Here is a 27,944-nt window from a genome sequence, read left to right as displayed (position 1 = left end):
CTAATCCCCCCCTACTTATAAACCTTGTCTAGGCCTTGTAAAGTTGCACGCTACCATTTAAACTAAAATAGAACGCATCTATAATAAGTTCTCTTTGTTTCGATTCGTTTCGATTCCATTGTTCTTTTTTTTCCGTGGGAAAATTCTATTCGATATATCTTGAAGATGATGAAGGGTAGAATTGATGGGTATGCCACGCATCCTTCCACCACCCTGTAGTGGATGTTCGTATACGGAACCCCTCTTTATTCGAAAACTCCTAGTCCAGCTCACCTATGTAGTTATGTGTCCTGCATAAGTCGAAAAACTTATGTGTAAAAATGATATAATAAGTTTAATTGAACACTAGACTTTGCTATTTTACCTTCAAACGATCAGTGCAAGACCGAAACCATAATTTTACGAGGACAAGACGAGACAAATTATAACTTCTGGTGGTGCATAACGCCAAATATTTTAATAATTTTTTCCTATTTAAAAAAGGCAATGTCGTAACTTTACAAAGACAGCGCAAATGACATTGAAGACTATATCTGTGATATTGAATGGCTAATTCTTCGTGATATTGAATCTATTTAAACGATTACAAATTGACAAACAAAAATCGCAGATTTTTTCTCTCCAGTTCTCAGGTCAACGTATTTTCTGGATATGGATTTGTTCATCGATAAGTGTAAAGTTTCTTTATTGTATACAATATCAGAGTTATTTATTTATTCATAAATTCCAGGGAGAATTCATAGTGGAAGATGCGCCAAAACTTGTCGATGCATTGTCCTATGCAATCGATGTCGGCTATCGACACATCGACACAGCCCATCTCTACAGAGTAGAACCGGAGGTTGGTAGCGTCGTGAAGCAGAAAATACAGGAAGGTGTTGTTAAGAGGGAAGATTTGTTTATCACTACTAAGGTTAGTTTAATTTTTTTTTAAAGAATTTTATCAATGCCCCCTTGGAAGGAATAACTATTTACCCCCCCCCCCTACTCTTTCTTATTTAATTAAGCTTAAAGCTTGTGTTAGAAACAGGGAAGGCTATAGCCCAAGGGATCAGGCGACTGTTGCGCTATTGATGCTTCAATTAAAACTATTTCTTGACTTAAATCATAATTTTGTCTTTTTGACTTGCAGACAGAATACTTATTTAATACATATATGCAAATTATGATAATTTAATAATAAAATAGCTGAATTTATAAGATAATATGACTATTTACAAGTAGCCTAAATTCCGAACGGCAAATATAGAATGTGTAATATACAAATACGACTTTTATTAGAAGGATGATTGTTGAAGATATAGAAAAAACGCCGACTTGAAGCTTTAAGCCGGTTACACGAGGAACCAATTGGAGCAACACGTTGCGGGACATCCCCAAAACAACTTGGAATGTACCCGAGACAAATGCCGCGGAACATCTTGTAGATCACTGGTCAGTGTTTATAGAAATGTCGTCCGAGGAGATTGGGGTGATAAGTGTTGTGTTTCTTATTCCGAGATCGATGAAAAGTAACCCTACGGGACACATTGAGAGGCACGTTGAATGCAGTACTACATACTGGCGCGACTACGAAGCGAGCACACTTGGCTCACTCTCGGATCAGGAGCGTGCAACGTGTTTTCGCATCACGTACAATTTTGCGGGACACTGCTACGTTGCAGGGTCACGTAGATATATGTAATATTAAAAATCAAATCAAAATACTCTTTATTGTACACCAGTAAACATAAAGTTGAATCACATTTAAGAAAGATGCACATGAGGCGGCCTTATCGTTAAACAGCGATCGATTCCAGTCAACCTTAGGGTAGAGGAAGGAAACAGATATAGAAAGAGGTAGGGGATTAAGCGTCACGTTGCGGAATACCCCTATCTGATCTGTAGGCGTCCTAAGCACGTCTTCACAACAGCGTCGACAGACACTGCCGACAACATAAATATATTAGGAGACACAGATAATACACACCGACCCCACCGTCGGGGTCGAGGTCCCTTTTATTTACCGACTCGTCGACGACTAGGCGATGATGAATGCAAACGTCATTCCTCCCTTCCAAAACCGATGTCGTCCTAAGCCGAGGTCCGGCCTCACAGGAGGCACCCTTAGGACGCGCGTACTCTAAGCCTTTGAGTGCGTTGTCAACATCTAGGCTTCAGTATTTTAACTCGCCTCCCCGTCTGGTGACGCTTTAGAGGCCATTAGGGCGAACAGCATACACACTTAGAAAAAAAATTGTTTGGCGCCTAAACAGGTTTACATGAAATAAACGTTTTTTGTAGACCCTCAATCTACACACCAAGCTGGAACAGGTATAAATAAATATAAATAAATATTGGACAACATCACATACATTACTCTGATCCCAATGTAAGCAGCTAAAGCACTTGTGTTATGGAAAATCAGAAGTAACGACGGTACCACATACACCCAGACCCAAGACAACATAGAAACATGAAATTTTTCTACATCGACTCGACCGGGAATCGAACCCGGGACCTCGGAGCGGCGCACCCATGAAAACCGGTGTACACACTACTCGACCACGGAGGTCGTCAGGTATCGAGTGATTCTTCAAATTAGCGACGTTTAAAGTTTTAAATTTATTTACTGAATCGTAATGAAGTTGTAATTCAAATCCGAAGTCAGATAGACGTGTAAATTATCATCTAACGAGCGTTTTCCTGTAATTACTTTTGAATTAGCACACAATCACTGCACTTTGTAATGAATATGGAAAATGTTTAAAGAGTACTCTATGGGGCAGTGATTGACTACTAATCATCCTTTCCGTATTTGTCATACTAGCTCTGCCCGCGACTTCGTGCGCGTTGTTTGAATTTAAGTCATTTGGATATTGTAGCGTGTGTATTTTTATTCTATATATAATCCTAAAATAAAAGTAGGTTAGTACCTAAGTTACTCTTTATTACATCCGCTATCTGCCAGTGAAAGTCCCGTCGAAATCGGTTCAGCCGTTCCAGAGATTAGCCGGAACGAACAGACAGACAGACAGACAAAAATTGTAAAAAAATATATTTTGGTATATGTACCGTGTATACATACATATGCATTTAGTAAAAACGGGTCATTTTAATATTACAAACAGACACTCCAATTTTATTATATGTATTTATATATGATAATAGGTGTATTTACTATGACTTTATTGAAGAATCGAGTTGTATAAACAGTTAGACACCGTAATTCTTAACCGAAGATTGCGGGTTCAAATCGAGGCAAGTCAACAATGAATTTTAATGGGCTTAATTTTAAGAAAGCTGCATGTGTCTGTTCTTCTACGTGATCCTACCAAGAACCATTGGAGCAGCGTTGTGGAATAAGCTCTAAACCTTATCAAAAGTAGAAAAGCAGCCGCAGAGAGACATTAATACTTGGTTACTTTATATATTATACTTCACTAGTAACAAGCCCCGGTTGTGCACGGGTGAAATTTATTTCCTTTAAATTTTCATATGTCTGAATGATATACAACGCAACGCCTAAATTTTACAAAATAATCCCATTTTCAAAATTAATTTCTTAATCATTTCTGATATAGAAACCAGCATTTAATCTGCTGTTTATGCGTAAAGGACTTGCTAATCTGGAATAAATTAAATCAAAATATACTTTATTCAAGTAGGCTTTTACAAGCACTTTTGAATTAAGTGAAGTTACCACCGTTTCGGAATGTAGATTCTACCGAGAAGAACCGGAAAGAAAATAAGTAGTTACTCTTTTTCAACATCTAAAAATACAGTCATGTTAGTTAAATACAATTATATATTTATGTTGTGTCTCCTGCCTGGAAGTCAACAATAATTGACTCCACGCTTTTTTATCATCAATATAATCTTGTATCGAATAATATGCCTTCTTTACCAATGTATTTTTTAAAAATGATTTAAATTTATGAAACGGCAAAGTTAAATAAATAAAAACAGTAATACTATGTTTGCTCACAAGGCACATGCTGTAGTAGACTTTTCTTTAGGTTTTTTTAAGACGTAAAAATTGTAATCCTTCAAAAGCCACGGAGAATGAACCTGTCGAGATAAAAATAAAAAAAAAAATAAACTAAATAATAAAAAAGACTTATGTAGAACATTTTTTACAGGTTTGGAACAGCGAACATCGTCCTGAAGATGTTGAGAAATCCGTGAAAGCATCTTTAAGACGAATGGGTCTGAATTACCTGGACTTGGTGCTGATGCATTGGCCGATATCCGTATCTGTTAGTATATTTTCCACTAATTTCCACCAAAATGGGTTAGCACACACAAAATTGTAGCTGCTTGAAGCTAAAGTTGGCATAAAGTAGTTAATCCTTTGCCTAAATTATGTTCAATTTATTATGATTGCTATCGAATTGAACTGTAAGAGTAAGACCACAGATTAAACGCAATATGTGGTCTCACTCTCACAGTTCGCAACAAATCTAGGCACTGTGATATATCTTACACAGTCGTATTATTGTCTGGTGAATGATCAACACCTTAATCAGTCACGAGAACATTACAATAATTATGTACACCATAATTTTGTATGCAGAGGAAGATGATACGAAATTTGCAAAACAGAAGAATCGACATACCCTTTCTGTACTGTATTTTGCAATTTTGAGTAGTTAAGATGTCAAAGAGTAACAAGATACACTTTCGCATTTAAAAGGTTATTTAGCTTTAAAATCCTTTTCAGACATACATCAATAAAGATCATTAAAAAATTGTACTATCTATCGTTAGTCCAGTGGCTATGAAGGTTCGAACCACAGATTGGGTCACAAAAAGTTATTGGTTTTGGATGTGTGTGATTAGTGTCTCGGGAAACACGAAAAGCCGCTCGGTCCTGCGCTTGAACCCTTTCCGGTCGAGTCGGATTAGGAGTCGTTGCGGTCCCAGCAGATTATAAGAGCTAGAGACTAGAGTGTACTTGTGGTAGCGAACACACTTTAGCTGGTCTCCATTGAGATTGGCCACCATTTCCGAAATCGGCCTGAACGACATTATCATCATAAATTATTAAAATCAAGAAAATTGTTTTTTTAGGCGGAAGGTGTAGATGAAAAAATCGACTACCTGGACACGTGGAGTGGATTCGAATCCGTGTTAAAGCAAGGCTTAGTCAAAGCGATTGGTGTTTCAAACTTCAATGTGGAACAATTGACACGTCTTCTGGCTAACTGTCAAGTAGTTCCAGTGGTCAATCAAGTTGAGGTAAAAGGAACCCCTTAGATCGTTGATCGGTACCATGTTGCCCCAGTAATAATTATTTTAACGATAACCTGATATTTGATTATAAACACTTATTGGTCTTGTGAGGCCTGATGAAGGCACAGACCTCGAAGCCTTTTAAAGCACCGCACAGTAACTCTGCAGTATTTGTACTCATCTTACAGAAGAGCAGCCCGTTGAAAAGTTCTCAAATCTCAAGTAAAAAGAAGATTCATTGCTCTCCTTTGTAACTATTAGAAATAATTACATTAATAATTAAAAAAAACGATTAATTACATTTCAGATAAACCTTAACCTCGGTCAGAAGGAACTGGTCGATTACTGCCAGAAGAACAACATACTGGTGGTAGCCTACACACCATTTGGTAGGATGGTACCAAGCAGATTGGATACCACCTGCCCAGCGATCAGACACGACGACCCTATCATGTTAGACATCGCAAAGAAATATGGAAAAACCGTGCAACAGGTCGCTTTGAGATATCTTGTAAGTATCTTAATGGCGTTAATTTATTTTAAAACAAACAGCCGCACACAAGAGACGTTTAACGGCAACGGAAAATAACTAGGCAGTCAAATGGGTCACCTGATATTGGTTCTGTGAGATATTTCAACCAGCCCCTTATATAGCCAATGCACCACCAATCTTGGGAACTTAAATGTTATATGTGTGCCTGAAATTAAACTCTTCAACCTTCAAACCTGAACACAACAGTACTAAGTATTGCTGCTACTATTTTTTATGATTTCGGTAGGCGGACGAGCAAATAGATCACCTGATGGTAAGTGGTCACTACCACCCATAGACAATGGCGCTGTAAGAAATATGAACCATTCCTTACATCACCTATGCGCCAACCTCGGGAACTAAAATGTTATGTCCCTTGTGCCTGTAGTTACACTGGCAGACTCACCCTTCAAACCGGAACACAACAATACTGAGTACTGCTGTTTGGCGGTAGAATATCTGATGAGTGGGTGCTACCTACCCAGAAAGGCTTGCACAAAGGCCCTACCATTAAAATCAACATCAAAATAAAAATCAATGTTCAATTTCAGTACCAACGCGGCATATGCAGCATACCAAAGACCCTCACCAAGACCAGGGTCGTGGAAAACGCTTCAATTTTCGACTTCCAAATCGATGATGCTGATGTTGCCACGCTGCGAGAGTTCGACAACAATTATCGTACCGTTCGTCCTGTTTTCTGGCAGAACTTTAACAATTATCCGTTCGATAAGGTCAACGTCGATATAACTGAAATACCGCTCAGTTTGAGGAAATGGAAGAATGGTGCAAATCTCGATATCGATTAACTTTGAAGATTTAACGATTACATTATTTTGCCATTAACATCAGTCATTCGTACACCACTGGTGGATTGGTACCTCATCCAGTCAAGTCCCGCCATCTTCTGCAAGTTATCGGACCACTGGGCTAAGGAGCGCTCTACGCTGTGATTGCCGATCAACGTGTTCGAATTTGGGACTGTTTTAAAATTACTGCAAATCTAACTTAGTTATAATGTCAGTACTGAAAATAGGGACCACCATGAAGATTCAAGATATATACAATTATTAACCAATTGAAAATTCCCTTTTTTTTTTTTTAAATTACTAAAAAACAATGATTGCTTTAAACTAATACCAAATGATAATGAGAAATGTATATTTTGAAAATAAAATTAATTTTAAAAAATATATAAAAACTGTTTCGAATGAATCTCGTCAATTTGTTTTTTTTTTTTTTAATTTATTGCTTACATTATATGTGTTTTATATATCCTTTAACCAAAGGTCTGGTAGATATATGGCTCTAAGCTATAGGATCGCCTTTTGTACATAACATTGATTTTATTATTTATTTATAACTGTATGGACAATAAATCATATTTTATTCTATAGCCTATTCCATAAATAAAGATAAACCTTAGAATTACGTATTTCATGTGAATTGCTAATAACTCAGCTATATCGTGCACTACTAAGAGTTTTATGATTAATATATCTTAAAGTATAATACAAAACTGTTACGCTATATAAATTAAATTTAATTTTACTTCCAAAGTTCCGATGACAGTTTTGTGCAAATCAACTATACTTTATTCAAGTAGTTTTTTACAAGCGCTTTTGAATCGTCATTTAACACTATTAACATATAATATTTAACACTATATATTAAACCATTTAAAGTAAAGCTACCACCGGTTCCGAATGTAGATTCTACCGAGAAGAACCGGCAAGAAACTCAGTAGTTGTTGTCTTTTTCAACATCTATAAATGCAGTCATGTATGTATAATGTATGTATTATTTATATATAATATATGTATGTATAAATCCATAATTAATACTATGTACGTCATCATTTCTAAAAAAATCATTTATGTTTTTGCGTACTTACATAAAACTATTTAAAAAAAATTTAGAAGCGACAGTCTATATTTTAATTTCTTTAAATTTACATCTTAATTAACCATTTGGGTCAATATAATAGATTGCACGAATAGCCGTCTTCTGTAATACAAAAATGTTATTAATATCGGCTGCATTACCCCAGAGTAGAATACCATAAGACATTATATTGTGGAAATTACTAAAATATACTAGGCAAGCCGTGTCAACATCAGTCAATAGTCTAATTTTTTTTAAAAGTTTTATTTGCCAATCTATTTATGTGGACCAATTGAAGCTTAGAGTCTATTGTGATACCAAGGAACTTTGTTTTTTCTAAAATATCTAATGGTTCCCCATTTAAAAGTACATAGATACGTTTTGACACATCTTACTTTAGTAGTAGTGAATTTAATACATTGTGTCTTTCTACTATTTATCAGTAAATTATTAACACTAAACCAATTTGATATTTAAGAGAGAGCATTGTTTACATCTTCATATATTGAAAGACGTCTTTTTATTTTAAAAATTAAATAATTATCATCAGCAATCAATACTATCTCGTGATTGTTACCTAAAAGATATGGCAGGTCATGTATCTAAATGAGGAAGAAAAATGGACCAAGAATAGATCCTTGAGGGAACCCCACAGTAACTGGAGTACCGAGAGATCTCTTACCATTTACGTAAGCCCTTTGAATCTAATTGCTCAGATACGAAATAAGAAGATTGAGTGCTGTATCGCTAATGCCGTAATGTCGTAGCTTCCCGACCAAAGTTTCGTGTTGCACACAATCGAAGACCTTAAATAAATCACAAAACACTCCTAAGATATCCTGTGACTCCTCCTAGGATTTAAAAATGTTTTTAATGAGCTCAACACCACAGTAAATTCGTGTAAGGGGAGACGCATAAACGCGTTTTAAAAATTTATATATCTAGGCCTCTTCGTCTATAATATGATTTTAAAAATATGTAGTACAAAAATATATATTCATATGATAGTCTACATTCGTTACTTAAAAGCTGCCATACTGGTAAATTTCCATTGACCTTTTATCGGTATCGAAAAACAAACTTGAACGAAGCTATGCAAAAAAAGTGTTTCTTAGAATCCAATGTCCGACGCGTAAAGGTCAACGACCTGTGTTTTTTTTTAAATTGAACTCAATCGAAAATATTGTCACATACAAGGCCGGATCTACCATATGGCTTTTTGGGCTTCAGTCGAGGGCCCCGTGGATTCAAGGGGCCCCCAGCTAAGTCAAGTCAAAGTCAAAAATAGACGATAATGCGAAAGATTTTATTTTAGTTTATTAATTTTTTATTCATGGTTTTGTTTTTTTTTGTTTTGTAACTTGAAATTTTGATTAGTCTTTTATTTGTTTTTTTTTTGTGCTTTAATGTATATGTTGCCTTACTGTTCATGCAGTTATCACCTGTAATTGAGGTACCACTTCTTTTATTTTTTATTTTATGAACTGTGTGCTGTCATGTATCAGTGTGTACTTTGTTGGTGATCAAATAAATAAATAAAAAAAATAAATAAATAAAAAGAATCCATAACTTTATTAAATTAAACAGATCCTATAATTTGCAGCCCTGCGAGTCCTGCAATTAATCAAACCCATTCAATTAATTCAGGTCTACGTTCAGATATGTCTAAACTTACGGTCCGGCCCTGGTTACATAGATCTTAAAGTTTTATTAACTGATAAGTGTTTAGCGACCGTTTCGTTGTATATTAAATATAATCTTAAGAACAATGAAGATTATCAAGATTGACTGATTAATACTTCAAATAGAAACAAAATGGACTAAGAAATGTAAACATAATGGACGGTAAGATACAATACTGAACCAAGCGCATTTATTTAAGGAATAATACAAATCAGGGATGTTATGGATATCTAATATTCGGATCCGGATATGTGTATAATATTTTACCAAATTCACATACGGTTGCGGACCTGAAATTGTTTCGGATTTTCCGACTCTTTCGGTTTCTTTCAGATACGAATATTAGATTATTTAGAAATTGCAATAGATAAAATTTAATAATACCAATTTATGTTTACCCGTAGTCTCTGACTTTAAAAACACAGCACTTTCTTACAAAGTTTGTGTTTTCAAACAAAGAGTTTCGTAAAATCCTTTCTTAACGGATATGTACACCTATAAGGAACCTACCTGCCAAATTTCAAGTTTGTAGTTGTTATAGTTTCTGAGAGTTCGTGATTAATCAGTATATGATATTTCGCTTTTATATAACAAAATATATAGATAAACTAAAACTCAAAATCCTATATTTAGCCAGTGGTAGCTTTGCATTTCATTCAATCCTCTAACATGACGATTTAAAATTGATTTTATGAGCCTCATTGATTAAAGAATATTTTATTATAGAAGAATTACATATACTTATTCATAATCGGATTAAATACTACTGCGAGTACGGAAGTACCTGACCTGAGAGGAACTGGTGAGAGGAAGACAGCGGGATTCTTAGTCAGATTTTGTAATAGTTCCATACCTAAGGAGGACCGTGTCGACGCCTTGAGCGTGTCTGTTAAACAGGATCAGCCCCTTCCGACTTCTTCAGAATCATGCCCCCAATTTCCTTCAGAGTATCGGTATCATAACTAGTAACGGACAGATCTCGCCATCTTCATCAACATCTCCATGTCCACGTGCGCCATATAAGAAATACCTAATTCAATAAATCTTACGTTGACATGTATGCAAAATAATAATGATTCATCTTGGAGCTGTCCCGCATTACGCTGTCTTTTTCTAAACATAATTGATATATATCTGCGGTTTAGATTAGGTGTTGCTACGTACGAAACATTTTCCTTAGTCATGGTAAGTATATATTCATTCTTGGTTAATTTTTAAAGACATATTTAATAAGAAAAAAATAAAACAAAATATACTTGTCTAGAAGTTGTTTACTTGATTTGGTTATTGTAGTACTTGTTTTGTTCCAATTTGAAGGGCGAATGAGTAATTACAGGCACAAGGAAGACGGCTCGTGTTATTAAAAAAAAAAGAAACAAGACAATGTTAAAATAGATGTATTAACATTAATCTATATAATTTATCTACCTGAATGTAAGTACAAGGAGATTACATCTAGATCACTTCTTATAATTAGTCCGTTTTTTTTTTATTAGCGTAAAAATATATAAATTGGCAACATTATAATGTTGAAATCGTTAATAACCAAGCTATTGCTAAGCATTATCGTATCTTATAACCGGTGGAGTTGAGTTGGAGAGTGTAATAATGTTTTATTTCTCTATAATTTTGGCAAGTTTTATCATAAATGGGGTAAGTGTAACTCATTTATTTAATACAAAGATATACTCACAGTTGTGACAGACAACTCTGTTACTCACTCGTGAAATATAGAAAAATGTTTGAACCGCTATTTAGCGTGTATCCAGGGCCGAGTTATCCGTTAGGCTGTATACGCAACTGCCTAAGGCTCAAGCTAAGGCAAGGAGAATAAAAAAAAGTTGGGAAATTTAAACGAGCATTTTTAAGAAATTTGTTGAAACCAAATATATCTTCATTAGATATACCTTCATGATAACAATAAAATCTAATTAATAATAATAATACAATATATTTGTTGGAAGGTGGAAAAGGTTTAAAAGGCTCCGTAATGTGACTCGCCTAAGGTCCCGTACCCAACGTGTTACTACGTATTTTAAATCTTACAACCTTTATAGTAAATATATATGGTATATCGAATTGATATTTCACTTTCGAATTTCGACTTTCTCGTAAACATGAAATCAATTATAAATAAATGTCGGCAATGTAACGTATTTCTACCTATAACGGAAAATTATCGAAGGTTAGGTCAGGTATTTTACTCAACCAAACCCAAATATTTCATACGAATTTTTATAAGCACTTCGTAATTTAACAGGATTATATTAAATACTAGCGAGCAGCACCGGCTTCTACAGTGTCTTTATATACAACGTTCACAGTTTTTCAGTCATTAGACAATACAAACCTGTCCCTGCATTTTAAAACTGTTATATCTTCGAAAATATTCATTTAAATTATATGCTGCAAAGGGCCATATTGATCTATATTCAATGCACAATGTATTTAAGGTCTTTAATTAGATAAAGATTAATGCTTTATTACTTAAAATCGCTTCGAAAATAAGCCATTATTTCTCGTAAAAAGTAAAAATATTATTGTGGGTTATTCCTAAGAGATAGACATATACTATTGCTCACTTTTTCGTAGATCTTTTGATGGTGTAAAATACTGTAGTACATTATTTTGATCTATATTGTAGGGTTCAGCCAGCGTTTGCAATGGAAGCGCAAAAAAAAATGTGTTTATTTGCGACATCACATTAGAAACCTCTAAAATTATCAGTGTTTCTCTACTATATTGTGCATGTATTATACATATAAACCTTCCTCTTGAATCACTTTATCTATTTAAAAAAAAACGCATCAATATCCGTTGCGTAATTTTAAAGATCTAAGCATACACAGGGACAGACACTGGTTAGTAAGTTTGTTTTACACTATGCAATGATAAAAAGCTAGAACCGGTTCGGAATGTAAATGGAGCCATTGGTATAATAGCTTTGTCACACCGCAGTGGAATAGTTTTCTCACAATTTGTGACCTCCGTTTTTGTAAGTACGATAAACAAGTAGCCATTCTATTTTAAGCCGTTTGGTTTCCATACGATTTGTTTTTTAGTACCTATAATATGTAAATATTCAACTTTTATTTAATACAAATATTATTTGCTGGAAAAAATATCGTAGTGAAAAAAATAACAACGATTTTAGTTTAACATGGGTAAAAAAAATATCTCGTAATACTTGTACCGGGGGTAACAATCGATTTAAACGGGAAGTACCGGCAAGAAATTCTCTAATGTTCATTTAAATATTAATAGCGATCACAAATGAAAGTTTATTTTTAAAAAATACAGTCTAATAACTATCTGATTTTATGACAATTATTACAAATAAGAATCAACAATATCGTGATTTATTATAAATTAATAACAAAAACCAATAAAAACCGCATATTATGACATTGAAGTTGTATGTCCGAACCACCCAAAATCCGCGACAAAAAGTAAACTCAGTGACAGGCGCTCGTCCATTTACTTTTTTAAATATATTACGCTTCAAGGTTGCATGCATTAGGCGGTTAATATATATATATATATATCAATTAACGAATTTGAAAACATGTTTTTTAATAAGGTCTATAAACCAGTAAAAATAAATTTGACTGAACCCGTGCGAAGCCGGGACGGGTCGCTAGTCAATAATAAATAAGGAATGTAGGCGTGGAATCAATATTTGTAGGTTGTCAGGTAGGATAAAAACAATGAAATTGAAGTAACTTTATTTGGGACACACACTGCTACAGAAAAATATATTTGAAAAGAGACTTATGTTGAAACTCGGCGACCATACAATGGCCCCCAAAAGTACAACGCTGAGATTCAGAGACCGCCTTAGAGGATATCACACGAAAAGCAGTGATAGCTACAAATCATCGTTGTAATATAAAATAAATAAATAATAATTAAATATTGGACAACATCACATACATTACTCTGATCCCAATGTAAAGCACTGTGTTATGAAAAATCAGAAGTAACGTCGTTACCACAAACACTCAGACCAAGACAAAATAGAAAACTAATGAACTTTTTCTATATCGACTCGGAGTGGCGTACCCATGGAAATCGGTGTACACACGTGCTCGGCCACGGAGGTCGTCTGATAATAATAATAAATAAACGTGGCTACTAACTAATGGCTTAGATTATTATAGATTTTTTTTATTATAAATACATTTTAACGTATTTATTTTGCGTAACGTAACTTAATTGAAGGAAATGAGTTACTGACGAGTTTTATGATATTTGTTATCTGTAGAATCTACATTCCAAACCAGTGCTAGTATTGGATTCAAAAACATCTTACCGAACTCTTCATCCGTCTGCTTTCAAAGGTCAATTTATGGTAATCAGCTCTGAACTAGGTACCTCTGATTCCAACGAATCCGCGATCTTCTTTAAATCATCAGTCGATCTGGTCAGTGTGCTCTGCTCCCGTTTATTTTCAGCTGACATTTTTCTCCTCTAATGTTCATGTTACAGAACACATTATTAGTAATTTTAAATCAATAAACATTCGAAATTTTAACTGGATCTTCCCTGTCATGTACATTCATGGCATCGATGGCTAAATACGAAATCATATTAATAATAATAATCAGAAATGATAAAATTAACCAATTTTGGAAATATATTGTAGCTCGTAGCAACTGTACTTTAAGTTAAGCAATTACGGAAGATCAACAGTTTAATTACGTACCAAACTCTATCAGAATCAGAAAACGTTTTTTCAGGACAAACATACATCGCAAACATAAGGAATAAAAGAGTAAAAATACAAAAACTAAAAAAGGACATTAAACATTAACAGATGACTATCAGAAAACAACAAAAAAAAAACGAAATATTAAAGAGAAATAAGCAACAAATTTATGTACATACGCAAACACAATCTACCATCACGTACGTAACGTACCATTCAACTTTTATGTTGGGTTTGAACCCAATTAGTGAGCTCTAGTAAGAGCTAACATAAAAAAAAGAATATTTCGACGTTGTTACTTAATTTTTTGACGTGTATAATCCTCCCTCTCGCTTTCCCGCTATCTGTGGAAGTGGTTTCGTGAAAGGGACGGAAGCATGTAACAGGAACCGTTGAAGCGCGCGCTATTTGATTTGACCAATGAGCGCGCGCCGTGCTAGAGTTGGCTGTCCGTTGGTACCATTTTGCGAGACGATGTAACATTAATGTAAGGCGCGCGTTTTTATAATTATTAATTTGCTATAGCGATAAAAAATTAATGAAAAATTATTTAACTATGGAACATAACGGAATTAAATTGATTATAAGTCGAAATAATAATTTGTTATCGAGTTATGTGAGACGAAATAAACATTCGCACATAAAAATGAATTAGACACAGTCTCTGTGCCATAACTTCCATAATCCGATGGGACGGCATTCCGATACGACCGGAAAGAGATCTGAAAGAACTCACTTCGTATATCACTCGTGAAATGACAACAAGTGATTTACAATGATACGCTATTTTGATACGGGTGTCGTTTAAGCGTTACAATTATTAAAGTCAATATCGAATAACATATTCTGAAATTTCACGATAGTCCGCGAGTGTTCTTCCAGAATAGCTCTCCGGCCAAAATCAAGCGTTACTACTCAGAAACTTCGGGATGCTACTGAAAATTTGTTGACAGAAAACCTCTATGAACGAGACAGTTAGGAAAAATATTACACAATTAAAATATCGACGTAATACGATAGGAAAACTTGACGAATCACAATTAATTAGCTACTGTTGTGAATTCTAATTAGTATTTTTTGCAGCGGTGCCAACAAACAGATGGCGGGAAAGCGCCAAGGATACTTTTGAACGATGGCAACACTATACCAGCTATTGGACTTGGCACATTCTTAGGGTTTGACGAAGTAAGTAATTTTAACTGTAGAAATAATTATTAAAATCAGCTCCATCTTATGCACAACAACCCCTCTGATGCTAGCAGTATTCTGGTGATCTCGCCCAGTAATCAATTTAAAGGACCTCTTTGGGCGGCTCATCCTTGTCCAAGACCATCTTCGGCGAGGCAACCATCAGCCCACGGCGTTTGTTAATTTTTGCCCCCCTGCAGCCTGACAAATATTAATATTAACAAATATTACAACCAAACCTTCTCTACTAACTTATCTTAAAAGAAAACAATGGAGTCTTTAGCCTAAAAGTTAAACATTTACAGGAAATTACTCTTACAATTAAAAACTATTTTATATATCGTACCCGTAGGCAGACTAACAGATGGACCACCTGATGGTAAGTGCCCATAGACATTCGGCCTGAAATATATTAATAATTCCTCATATCACCAATGTGCCATCACTCTTGGGTACTAATATATTATGTCCCTTATATCTTTAGTTACCCGGCCTTACTCGCCCTTAAAACCGGTACAAAATAACAACAATACGTACGAACGGAAAAAAATCTGAGTTTCTTTGGTACTCCTCAGATCAGGGTATTTTCTATTCCGAATCTGGAATTGGAATTATTTTAATTCGAAAGGATTTTGATTTGTGCTGCAGCTATATTCATTTATATATACCCATTTAAATTTATAATATTGAAAATTGTTATGTAAATCTACTCAATAACTTGTTACAGCACGGCCAGAAGAAAGTGGAACCTCGTGAAATAGAAATTCCAGTCACATGGGCTCTTAACGCAGGGTATAGGTAAGTTGTGACTGTTCCTGGTAGAGCATACCGGATTTTCAGAATTGCTCTTTCGATATCATTAGATTCATAATAAATATATATAACCTTAAATTTGAACAAAAAAAAACCGACTTCAGTAGTTTCTTCAAACTAAAATGGGTCCAGAGGGAGAAGTTCTGTCTATGATTCAGCGAAGAACTGGATCTGCTGATTTACAGTGAAATCATAGTGAAACATATTGTAAAATAAAAATATAAAATCAAGTCAGTGTGGCCACGGTATTCGAGAAAAACGGCGAGCTCGAACCCCAGCGAAGATAAGCTAATATTTATAAAATAAGAACATTTTAAACTGCTACAAACAAATAAAAACATGAAAAAATTAAAGGCACAGGCAACACTGACCCCGTGGATGTTATTAAATAAATAAAAAATACGGAGAAGTCTGTCTTCATTCATATATTAATGGTCTTATGATTGTCATTAGGCCTTCATGCACATCGTGTAGGCACGGGCATCACGCAATACTTCTTTTTTTTTTTATGGCATTGGTTGGCGGACGAGCATATGGGCCACCTGATGGTAAGTGGTCACCACCGCCCATAGACAAAGGCGCTGTAAGAAATATTAACCATTCCTTACATCACCTATGCGCCACCAACCTTGGGAACTAAGATGTTATGTCCCTTGTGCCTGTGATTACACTGGCTCACTCACCCTTCTAACCGGAACACAACAATACAGTGTACTGTTATTTGGCGGTAGAATATCTGATGAGTGGGTGGTACCTACCCAGACGGGCTTGCATAAAGCCCTACCACCAAGTAAGTACTAATGAACGTCAATATTTGATATGGAGGGGCGCGCCTTGCGCATAAATCTATACACGGATATTTAGAGATTTGAATTATTTACTAAAATATAATCATTCTCTTGTATTTCTTAATCGCTACTTAAACCATTATTGGCCAGGATGAATTAATCTATGTAATTTGCACGAGCTTTGATGGAGAACACGGTTGTATTTGCAGAGTGGTTTAAATTTTTGAATTCAATACATTTTCTTTGATTAGGAAATATCTCTTGCACAATTTTCAATTACGTGTCATCTCTGAATATAGTCAATAAAAGATTTTTAAAAGTAATCTTCGTATTACGTTAAAAAAAAATTACCAAAATCGTATTAGTTTTGAGCCTTTCAACGCATAGAAAGCTTGAATTTGCGATTTAATGAATATAGCACTACAAATTATCCAATAGGAGAGTGAAAAGCCATAACATGTATTTGTTTTAGGTTAATAGACACAGCATACATCTATGGAAATCAGGATCAAATTGGGGTGGCGATTCGGAAATCAGATGTCCCCAGGGAGAACATTTTCATCGTAACCAAAGTAAGTAATATATATTATCTAGATTTCACCATAATTTCGTGGATGTCCTTTTCTTACCAAAACTAATGTAATCAAAATCATAATGATCGGTTCATGTTAAAAATGTTTCTGTAACTGGACGCTCTTGATTTTTTTTTTTTTGTTGTATGTAGACGGACGAGCAAATGGGACACCTGATGGTAAGTCACCGGTCGCCACCGCCCATAGACAATGGCGCTGTAAGAAATATTAACCATTTCTTACATCGCTGATGCGCCACCAGTGGGAACTAACATGTAATGTCCCTTGTGCCTGTAGTTACACTTGTTTAGTCACCCTTTAAGCCGGAACATAACAATACTGAGTACTGCTGTTTGGCGGTAGAATTTATGCTGAGTGGGTGGTACCTACCCAGATAAGCTTGCACCGCAGACGTAAAAAGTAAAAGCATCTGTGAAACATAGAATTATATCATTCAAAAATAAAATAAATTAATAAAATTGGACTAAAGTAAATAAAACAGAATATTGTTATTAAAATAAATATATATTTTCCTATTGCTTTAATAATATATAGCAACGAAGTATACAACACATGCACCACGTACTCTATACGAGGGAGCAGAGATGGGATATAACGTCATAAGATAGCGTCATGGGATTCGGTCTTACCTTCAAATCACGATAAATATTTTACATAAAAATAATTCTATTTATCATTAACTTACTTTTAGTGTAGTGATTCATGATCGGCTATAGAGCTGGTTAAGTTTGTAAATGATTTTGATGAACGATAAATGTTAGATAGATCCTCATTTTATGTTTACCTTTTTAGTTGGACATGCACGACCAGAGAAACGTCATATCAGCACTGAAGAAATCTCTGCATCAACTCAATACGCCCTATGTGGACTTATTTTTGATTCATTTCCCAATTGCTTTTAAGGTATGACATTAATCTCTCCGAGTTCTACAACTTGAATCTGAACGGTCATTGGTTAATGGCAGAAGATGGAGCAATTTGCGAACGATCAGCGTTCCGTATTTTCGTTTGGTAACTCTGTCATTGAAATTTAATTGTCGAAATGATATTGACAGAAATTGACAGTTATTGGAAATGTTTGAATAATTTAAATTTAAAAAAGGAATATAATTATTTTTAATGGATTTTAGACTATTCTATGCTTCTTGTTTTTTCTTGTTTTTTTGTTTTCAGCCGAATTCAGAGGAATTTGATGTGATTGACTACTTGGACACTTGGAAGGATATGGAAGAAGCGAAACGTCAAGGCTTAGCCAAGTCAATAGGCATAAGCAACTTTAATATTAGTCAAATTGAAAGATTATTGGCTCACTCCGAGGTAAAACCAGCCGTGTTGCAAGTTGAGGTAAATTATTTATATACTAGTTGTGGACTGCGGTTACACTAAAATAAATTGAAATTTATTTGAAATTAGAATTGCTTATCTAAATATAAGTCAAATACAAAAAGTTCAGTACTATTTTTCTCTATTTGTCAAGCGCTTTTGTTTTTTTTTTTTTAATAATCAATATCAATCCTTCGCTGAAAAAATAATGATTATTAAACCTGACTTTTATTTTATCATTTTACTTTTTCTCATGCCATATTCATTCAATGGGCTATAAACTTTATAATCCTCTTACAAAGCCTAAATGTCTAGTCAATTTACTTTTAACACGGTCGATTTTCGCAGAGCGACCTACCCGTGCTTCGGAGTTCAGACTCCTATGAAAGATATATATATATATATATATATATTTTTAGAACCAGAAATAGGAATTACTAAAAGAAAAAAATAAACAAATAGGCTAACCTTTACAACAATGACCTTTAATTTACAATAACAATCAATCTACCACAAAAGAAAAAAAAACATTTAATCTACAAGACAAATAACCATCAACAATACACTGTCAATATGATAATTGCGATCCAATCTGTCTGCCGCCAAAAACAACTCCCGCCTTTTTTTTTTTTTTAAAGTGTATTTGTTTGACATGACGCAGATGTTGCTCGGCTAAGATGTTTATTCCAACAATATATATTTTAATACATTGATTAAATTACTATATTTTGTTCCAGGTCAATCTAAATTTTGCTCAAAACAAACTTATAAAGTTCGCAAAGGATAATGGTATAACGGTCATGGCGTATTCGCCGTTTGGATCTCTATTCTCAAACAGTTCCATTCCTCCCCCTCCGAGGGTCCATGATCCCTTGCTCAATTCTCTGGCCGAGAAGTATCGCAAGACTGTACCACAAATTGTTTTAAGATACCTTGTAAGTATACCAAGCAAGAATTTAAAATACAAGTTGGGGGCGTAAAAATAAACAATGAATCTAGTTTTTAAATGTTGTGCAATAAAGTATATATATATTAACACTTAACACGAAGCAATAACTTTGGATCCCTTTTTTACCAATAAGTCGCGGACGGAGATGTATGAAATTCGTTACTGTTAAAGTTTATGTGGAATGTATATTATAAAATATGCATTAGAAATACATGAAAATAATAAAAATAAACTTATCTAACTAACATAATATTTAATATGGAACATTCATAGTATGCGTATGTATACTGCCAATGACAACAAAATCATAGTTACAAATGCCTTTGTTCTTGCCTAGTTTGAATTGTTCAAAAAAGCTTAGAAATATAATAGCTGACTTAAAGCCTTCTCCGTTTGCGGAGAATATTGGTACAGCCACAACGCTGACCAATGCAATTTGTTGGATACACACGTGGCAGAATTTCATTGAAATTAGACACTTGTAGGTTTCCTCACGATGTGTTCCTTCTAAAAGCCCAAATAAGCACATGGAAATGAAGTGGTGTTTATCTGCGTTTGATCCAGCAATCATCGGTCAAGATTATCATATTTAAAGCGTTGGTCATCTTGGATCACATCTGGACATCTGTATGATTGTTTCGGCTAATCTCTGGAACGGCTGGATCGATTTTGACGGGACTTTCACTGGCTATAGCTGATGTAATAAGGAGTAACTTTGGCTACAACAATAACATTTTTCAGTTTTCAGTCGCGCACACAGCTAATAATATTATAATTTAAGTATATTTACTGTTCATTTGTTGTAGACCCAAAGAGGCGTTGTACCAATCCCGAAATCGACACACAAGGATAGAATCGAGAAAAATGTCGACATTTTCGATTTTGAACTATCTCCGGATGAAATGGACATGCTAAGTAAGACAATACAACTATGTCAATTCATTTAGGGTAATGTTATAGCTAGGGATGAGGCAAATGGACCACCTGTTCGTAAGACGGGCGGTCTAGACGTTGCGCTGTTAGAAATATTAACCATTTTTTACATCGCCTTGTGATTGTAATTACACTGGCTTACTCATCCTTCAAACTAAAAAGAGCAATACTATAAGCGTTACTGTTTGACGGTAAAACATCTAATAAGTGTATGGTACCTACCTAAAAGGACTCACATAAAGCCCTAATAAAGGGTTTATGAAATATATATAATATAAATGTAGAAACTTCGTACAGCCTAAGTGTAGTACTTATTATCAATTGGTTTGAGTAGCGTATGCACTGCTGTTATCCGGCTCGAAGGACCATCAATTAAACTTGCTTTAAAACGAATATATGTACAATTTACAGTGTTATTTTTGGCCAAACCATAGACGATTTAGTTTTTAATGTTGTATGTTGTGGTTGTTGACGAAAATAAAATATATATTATATGAATCGTTTTTGATGTTTTTTTTTTCAGGTAATTTTAATAAGGACTACAGACTGGTATGGCCGAGCTTTTGGCAGGACCATCCTTACTACCCCTTCGAGAAAAAATCTAAGCCCGACCCCAATCCCTTCCATGCAGATTGAAACTAAATAATCTTAAAATTTGCATTTTGGATGCCTTTTATTTCGGAGGAATTAGAAAGACATGTTTAATCATATTAAAAAGTTTTTAACACATTGTTTTTTTTTAATTATCTTTCCTTTTTTTCTATCCGGTTCTTGTTTTAAACGAATCGTTATTTTACATCAACCGATTGTTCTTGAGTCACATATGAACAATCGACACTCTTGAATTACGCCTAGTATAAACTACCAACAGGACACCTTTAGACAAATAATTAACTTTGACATTGAATAGGAGATTCTACCGTGTTTGAAAAAGTACTTCAAAATGTTGATTTTCCTAATAAAAGCCACAAAAAATATATTTCGGCAAGATAAACACGCTTTCTTGCCATAAAATTAAATTAAATTTTAAACCTTTCTTATTCCCTCAAAAACGATGTCAGTCATTTTGATGACGTCAGATTGTCAAAAACAACAGTCTTGTATATACGACCGGTACTAATTCAACGTTAACATAGCTATAAATATTTGATGTTTTTTGGGAAAATAATGAATTACAATCGCTAAAAGTTGTTTATCAAAGTGTCAAATGATATAGAAATGTCAGTTTTAGCATCTCAGACGCCACACCGTGGCGGCTCGTGTTTTAGGTCACGTGATATACAGACTAAAAATTACTACTTCTAATTTTAACATAATAAATTAATAATGCGCTTTTATGCCTCAATATCAAAATGTTTAAATATTTTTCACTACCGAAAATAACATATCGATTTTATATCATCGGTTGACATTTTGTATTGCTTATGAATTCGTGATTAAATTGCATTTTGAATAGCTCGAAATCGTTATAGCAATTTTTGAAGTAAAAATAAATGGTAAGTGGAAAAGGTTCGTGTTATAAATAAAGATATATTAATCAAGGACACAGCACAGCCTAATCCAATGGAAGTAGGGAATAAGATAAACAAATCTTTGATTTATATAAGATTTTAAATTGACATGGTTATTTTTATTACTAACAGTATTTAAAACGTGATATTTACCATGTTTTTTTTATTTTTATTTGGTGGAGCTCGATATTTCGACATTATCTACGAATGTCTTGTTCACGAGACTGATCTTAGATTTACGTATTTCATGCGATTTGCTAATAACTCAGCTATATTGTGCACTACTAAGAGTTTATGATTAATATATCTTTATTTATAATACGACACTATTACTAACCAGTTATTTCCACTTTAATTTTACTTCCAAAATTCCAATAACAGTTTCGTCGACGTCCAAATCGCCATTTTTTCGCAAATCCATAGTGAATATCATAGATTAATCAAGCTCTCGACCAATGATATCGCGTCAATTTGCTGTCAAATGTTGTTTATTTGACTTTTTTCCTATTATGGCTGGAATAGAGTATATATGATTTGTGCCACATATAACCCCTTTATAATTGCAATTTCATACAATCACACCAATATTGGAATAAATAATAAAGTTCCTTTTTTTAAACAATTTTTATTATAAAAACAATTAACATAACGCTATGATTATTTAAAAAGCTGGTAACACTTTTAATAAAACGTTCACTATTTACATTAAGTACAGATAAATATATTTTTTTTTATGTTACAAAAGAACCTTATATTTATGTGCTCACAGAAATTTATACATGAAATGGACTTTATAATTTCTTATTTAAACTACATTAAACTGTTTTAATAAAAATAAATAAATAATTATAATACAGAATAAAAAGTAACTGTCAGTATTGCCAGTTAAAAAAATTATAAAAATCTTCCTAGAGCATTTTCTTATTTAATAATGCCTCGGTCTTTTCTAGTTCATAATCCCATCCTTTAGTATCAGTATCTTCCCTTCTACTTGTAAACAATAAACTCGCTCTTTAATTCGTCTTCACCTACCACCTCACATTTGACGTTTGCTTCAAAGTCGCACTGTTGAGATTTATCGTTGAAGTACAATCCATCTGAACAGTATGCTGATTGTGGTACGCCATTCATGCAACGCCAGTACCGTTGGCAGTCACCTCTGTAAAAAAAACCACTATTATCAAGATGGCGTTTATTTAACTCGAAGACTTGAGCAGTTCAGAGAAATAGAGCATTCGTTTTGGGCACACCACTCTTTTACCGTTTGGCTTACTCTCGACCACGACCATACCTGACAAGAACTGTCTGTGAAAGTGTGAGCTTACCTAGATGATATGAAATATAATAAATGACATAAAAAAACACGTAAACATTCATATTTCGGACGAAATTCAAACATATGGGTTCGTATATCCCTTAACCGTATGGGAACAGCGTGGAAATAAATTGAAAACCTTCTGCTGTTGATGTCTTTACCTAACAATCTGACATGTTTCCTTCTAAAGTAAGGTTAAGGTCTTCTGCTGAAGACGTCAACTCCAAAACTTCTATTTGATAGGACGTATTGTGCCCTTGAATGGGGCATTTTTAGACGGTTTTTCCACGTCCGATAATCGAACCTTCCTTGGAACAGGGTTAAAATAAACTCCAAGCATACTGATTGAAACGGCATCATTGCCAAGCAATAAGACACTTTTGGCATTACAGTATTGGATGGGCAGAAAACTACAAACGTTATTTTTGAGACGAAATTTTTACCTAGGTGCCATTTACACATTGCTACTATATTTCGATAATATACTTACTTGTAGGGAACAAGTCTCGCGGCGGAATCAGCTCGGTAACAGTTCAATACGGTGTTGAAATTCGACTTTTTTCCAGGTGTTTCGATGCTCAAAGGCCTCACGCTGTTGACGATAGTTTCTGCTGTTAAACCATTAACAGAGCCTGAAAAACAAATTCACATTTATTTTTAACAAAAGTGAACATCTTTGCAGGATTTTATGTGCAGGAAAACGACGTGAAGAGATCCGTACGTGTTGGATAAAAGTATGCCACGTGTGCATTAGCTGTTATTTATACAACGTGGTGGAATACATCCCAAACAGATGAGCCTCAAGAGGTTAGGATGCCTTAGCCCAGCAGGCACAGCGGATGCGACTTTAAATATATAAAGGGAAAAGAAGGCATCCTGATAGAAATTCGATTATGGCGGCCATCTTCAAAGAATAGTTAATTTCGAGATCCAAGCTTACTGTATACTGATTTATACGCTATCCAAGGCACGGGAATATGACATTCCCAACTTTCTAATTCAGGAACATTCCGGCATATATCAATATTGATTTTTTATCTTTACTACTTCTGCTATTAGAATAGTCTATACTTGATTGAAGAGAAATAATGTGTGCCCTATTTGCAATATTGAAGGCAAGCATGGAATAAATATTTGGAAAATATGTAAACCCGTCTGAATAGGTACCATCCACTCATCAGATATTCTACCACCAAACAGCAATACTTAGTATTCTTGTGTTCCACTAGTAACGACATAAGGGACATGAGATTATAGTTCTCAAGGTAAGGAAGGGTGTATATTTCTTACTGCGCCATTGTCTAACAGGGGCGGTGAACACTTCTCGTTAGGTGGCCCATTTGCCTTTCCGCCTATATATATATATATTATAAACTAACTGTGCTCACGACTTCGTGCGTGTTTTAATTTAACAAAAATGTTATTGTTCGGTTCGCAGATTTTACTATAACTTATTAATTTTGTATTGGGCAGCTTTTGTGACAGTAAGTCGACGGTGGGAGGCACCGGAAGTGACGGCGTCGAGAGGGCTGCGCGCGATATTGGACAGTATTTGGACATTGCAGCGTGACTTCATTATTATTTAATAAATAATTCTAAAACAAAAGTAGCCTAAGTTACTCTTTATTACTTCAGCTATCTGCCAGTGAAAGTCCTGACAAAATCGGTCCAGCCGTTCCAGAGATTAGCCGGAACAAACAGACAGACAAAAATTGTAAAATATGTTATTTTGGTATATGTACCGTATATACATATATGTATTTAGTAAAAAGCGGTTATTTTAATATTACAAACAGAGGTATAGATAATAATAATGATAATGTAGAAAAAAATGTGTACCATCGTTGGATTTGTCCATTAACCAATCAAATTCCTCCTCTCCAGATCCCTCGATGTCATCTTCCTCCGGTTGCGTGCGGAGATTGCACTTTGTGGCCCAAGACCAGTTACAAGTCTAGACAATAAAAAATAACCATTATAAATTTCATTTAAAGATGTCGTAACGAAATAATAACATAATATATAATATAGAAACAAATGGTTATGAAAAAATTATCACGAACGATTAAAATTCTAAAATAAACAATTAAAAAAAAAAAAAAGTAATGCCCCAAATTAATGAAGGAATTACTAATATTCCTATTTACCCCTCCTTTTAAGTTTATCACTTGTTTTAGGAGTGGGGACGACAATAGCCGAAGGGGGCGGCGAACCTGCGATTTTTTACATGGCTAGGCGGCCCGTAAACCATTGCGCTATTGACGCTTCAAATACACTATATGATAATAAAAGGACTAAAGATCAGCTCAATGTTAACCGTAAAAATAGTCCGATGTTATATAGTCTTGCAACGTTTCTCAATAAACGGGCTATTCAAAGCAAAAATGTTGTCTTAAATATGTCTAATAGTGCCAGATATTAGCGCGTTCGAATAAAATCTTCAGCTTTATAAAAACTAAGTTTCTTTTCAATTTAAACTTAGTTTTATTTTTTTAAACTTGAGTGAAATGTAATTCTTCCAACTATTCTTAGTAACATACATATTTTCTTATCATATCGTCTAATAAGAAGTGTTAAATAAGAAGTTTTAAACCTGGTTTGACTTACTTGTAAAACGAAGTCAAAAATAAGCCCACCGCTACAGGTGAACTCAACTTCTTCACCATGTGTGCACATGTAGAACTTGGAACAATCCGTAAAATGTGGAAGGAGCAGGAATATCTAGAAATAAATACAGGTATAAATTGTTATAATCAAATACCTACATACATACACAGAAATCGGTCAAAGATTAAAATCCAAGTCAAAAATGTTTTGTCTTCAAATCTTTATTCAATATAGCAGTGTTAAGCTCGCTTATTGATAGTCAAAAATTTACCACTGGTTCGGAAATAAACACCTCGGACCTGAGAAGAATCGGCGAAACTCAACATAATTTTTTTTTCTTCATATTATAGCCCAATGGTTTATAGTACGTGAATTTAGTAGAAGGATATTCCGAGTTGAGTGTATTCAAAATCAAAATATACTTTATTCAAGTAGGCTTTTACAAGCACTTTTGAATCGTCATTTAACAAACTATATCAAGTCAAGCTACCACCAGTTCGGAATGTAGATTCTACCAAGAAGAACCGGCAAGAAACTCAGTAGTTACTATTTTTATAACATTTTAAAATAAAGTCATGTTAATTAAATACAATGATATATGTGTGTAATATATCCTGCCTGGAAGTCAACAAGTACTTCACGCTTTTTTATCATCTATGATCCAGTTTTGAACTATGTTTAAATTAAAACAAGTTAAAACAAGTTTTCTCACTATAAAATTTAATTCAAACGAAAATATTATGGAGTATCCGGTATAATCCTTACAAGCTAATATGCTTATTGGATTCAATCTTATCATGGATATTGAGTTAATTCCATAAACAATCATTATGTTTAATTATTTATTAATGGGACATATTCCGAACGAGAATCAATTCTTTACTTTCGGCCATGCTTTTGACAGAGTCACAGGGAGGGTGTTTTTTTAAGAATCAATTCTATGTTTGGACATACTTTGAACGAACTTAATGGCCCAGAATACTCACGTATCAAAGATATAATCTACTATAAAATCAATATTTCTATTAACAAATTGGGTATATTCCTAAAAGGCGATAGGGGAGGATATTTCTATAATTTCTCTTCTCAGCTCTCTGTAAAGGTAAATTAGGTGATGGCGTAGAGAGTCAAAATTTAGACAGACGTGTTTGGTAAAAATAAAAAAATAAAGTTTTCCTTGATTTTGTTATTGGAATACTAAATTAATTTTTGGAAATATTATATAGGAAGTTAGAGAAAAAAAATCCTTCATGTGACCATAAAACTAACTACAAAACCTACATTAACACCAAACTCAGACCACTTACTTGTCCCCGAGGATCGCATTGTAGGCTATTCGGATCGACGCCTGCAAAATCCCCGTTGGCGACAACAAACAGCACGAAAACAAATGGTAGAATTATTACTGTAAAGACAAGAATCATTAATTAGACAAACCAAAAAGTTCACAGCAATAAAAACTCTTTGCAAACAAGATTTGGTTTAATCTTAATATTATGTTTTACTTGTTGGTAGAGCTTTATACAAGTCAGTCTGGGTACCATCCTCACATCACAAATTCTACCACCAAACAGCAATACTTAGTTTTGGTGTGTTCTGGTTTCAAGGGTGAGTGAGCCAGTGTTTCTACAGGCACAAGTAACTACCTAGACGAGAATGCACAAAGTCCTATCATCAAGTACCAAGATTTATATTTTAAGGAATACATATATAAAATAAAAATAAACTTTAAAAAGTCTCCTCAAAAGAGATCTTAGTCCAGCAGTAGGACATTTGCAGAGGGCCGTATTTATAGGTTAAGGCCCTGGTACAATACAAAGTAAGTGCTCCGAAATATTATTGTAATAGGCGAAACAACAAATAAAAATAACAAAATGGAAATGATATGAAAAAATACTATAGA

General features: G+C 34.2%; 3 protein-coding genes across 4 annotated transcripts in view; 2 read left to right on the top strand and 1 right to left on the bottom strand.

The window, feature by feature from the left end:
* The window catches only part of LOC135194233 (aldo-keto reductase AKR2E4-like), a 237,454-nt gene extending 230,609 nt beyond the window's left edge, over positions 1–6,845 (top strand). For both annotated transcript variants that reach the window (XM_064219464.1, XM_064219465.1), the window contains exons 3-7: positions 731–913; positions 4,122–4,238; positions 5,053–5,220; positions 5,522–5,725; positions 6,298–6,845. In XM_064219464.1, the coding sequence (XP_064075534.1) occupies positions 731–913; positions 4,122–4,238; positions 5,053–5,220; positions 5,522–5,725; positions 6,298–6,555 (930 nt within the window). In that variant the 3' untranslated portion in view covers positions 6,556–6,845. The remainder of the gene's footprint in view (positions 1–730; positions 914–4,121; positions 4,239–5,052; positions 5,221–5,521; positions 5,726–6,297) is intronic.
* Positions 6,846–10,877: 4,032 nt separating this feature from the next.
* Positions 10,878–21,318, top strand: LOC113391906 (aldo-keto reductase AKR2E4-like). The gene is made up of 9 exons (XM_026628035.2): positions 10,878–10,966; positions 15,105–15,206; positions 15,937–16,007; positions 17,283–17,382; positions 18,196–18,306; positions 18,577–18,747; positions 19,464–19,661; positions 20,482–20,590; positions 21,132–21,318. The coding sequence occupies exons 1-9, from the start codon at positions 10,922–10,924 to the stop codon at positions 21,242–21,244; spliced, it is 1,020 nt and encodes a 339-aa protein (XP_026483820.2). The 5' UTR covers positions 10,878–10,921; the 3' UTR covers positions 21,245–21,318.
* A 1,678-nt stretch (positions 21,319–22,996) lies between these two features.
* On the bottom strand, positions 22,997–27,426 carry LOC113391782 (uncharacterized). Its single transcript, XM_026627856.2, has 5 exons — positions 27,349–27,426; positions 26,042–26,155; positions 25,274–25,388; positions 23,925–24,066; positions 22,997–23,278 (listed from the first exon to the last, which is right to left on the bottom strand). The coding sequence occupies exons 2-5, from the start codon at positions 26,108–26,110 to the stop codon at positions 23,107–23,109; spliced, it is 498 nt and encodes a 165-aa protein (XP_026483641.2). The 5' UTR covers positions 26,111–26,155; positions 27,349–27,426; the 3' UTR covers positions 22,997–23,106.
* Between the last annotated feature and the right edge of the window lie 518 nt (positions 27,427–27,944).

This window comes from Vanessa tameamea, chromosome 28 (genome assembly GCF_037043105.1).
Source record: "Vanessa tameamea isolate UH-Manoa-2023 chromosome 28, ilVanTame1 primary haplotype, whole genome shotgun sequence".
Classification (NCBI taxonomy): Eukaryota; Metazoa; Arthropoda; class Insecta; order Lepidoptera; family Nymphalidae; genus Vanessa; species Vanessa tameamea.
Note: the sequence above shows the minus strand (reverse complement) of the source record. Positions and strands in the feature narration are given on the sequence as shown.

Excerpts from the sequence above, each read along its gene's own strand:
- LOC113391906 (XM_026628035.2), top strand. The coding sequence starts at position 10,922 with ATGTTTTATTTCTCTATAATTTTGGCAAGTTTTATCATAAATGGG. Across the intron at positions 18,307-18,576 it reads ATTTCCCAATTGCTTTTAAG|CCGAATTCAGAGGAATTTGA; the intron begins GTATGACATTAA and ends TTTTGTTTTCAG. Across the intron at positions 18,748-19,463 it reads CAGCCGTGTTGCAAGTTGAG|GTCAATCTAAATTTTGCTCA; the intron begins GTAAATTATTTA and ends ATTTTGTTCCAG.
- LOC113391782 (XM_026627856.2), bottom strand. The coding sequence starts at position 26,110 with ATGTGCACACATGGTGAAGAAGTTGAGTTCACCTGTAGCGGTGGGCTT. Across the intron at positions 25,389-26,041 it reads TTTTTGACTTCGTTTTACAA|ACTTGTAACTGGTCTTGGGC; the intron begins GTAAGTCAAACC and ends TTTATTGTCTAG. Across the intron at positions 23,279-23,924 it reads GCGAGACTTGTTCCCTACAA|AGGTGACTGCCAACGGTACT; the intron begins GTAAGTATATTA and ends TTTTTTTTACAG.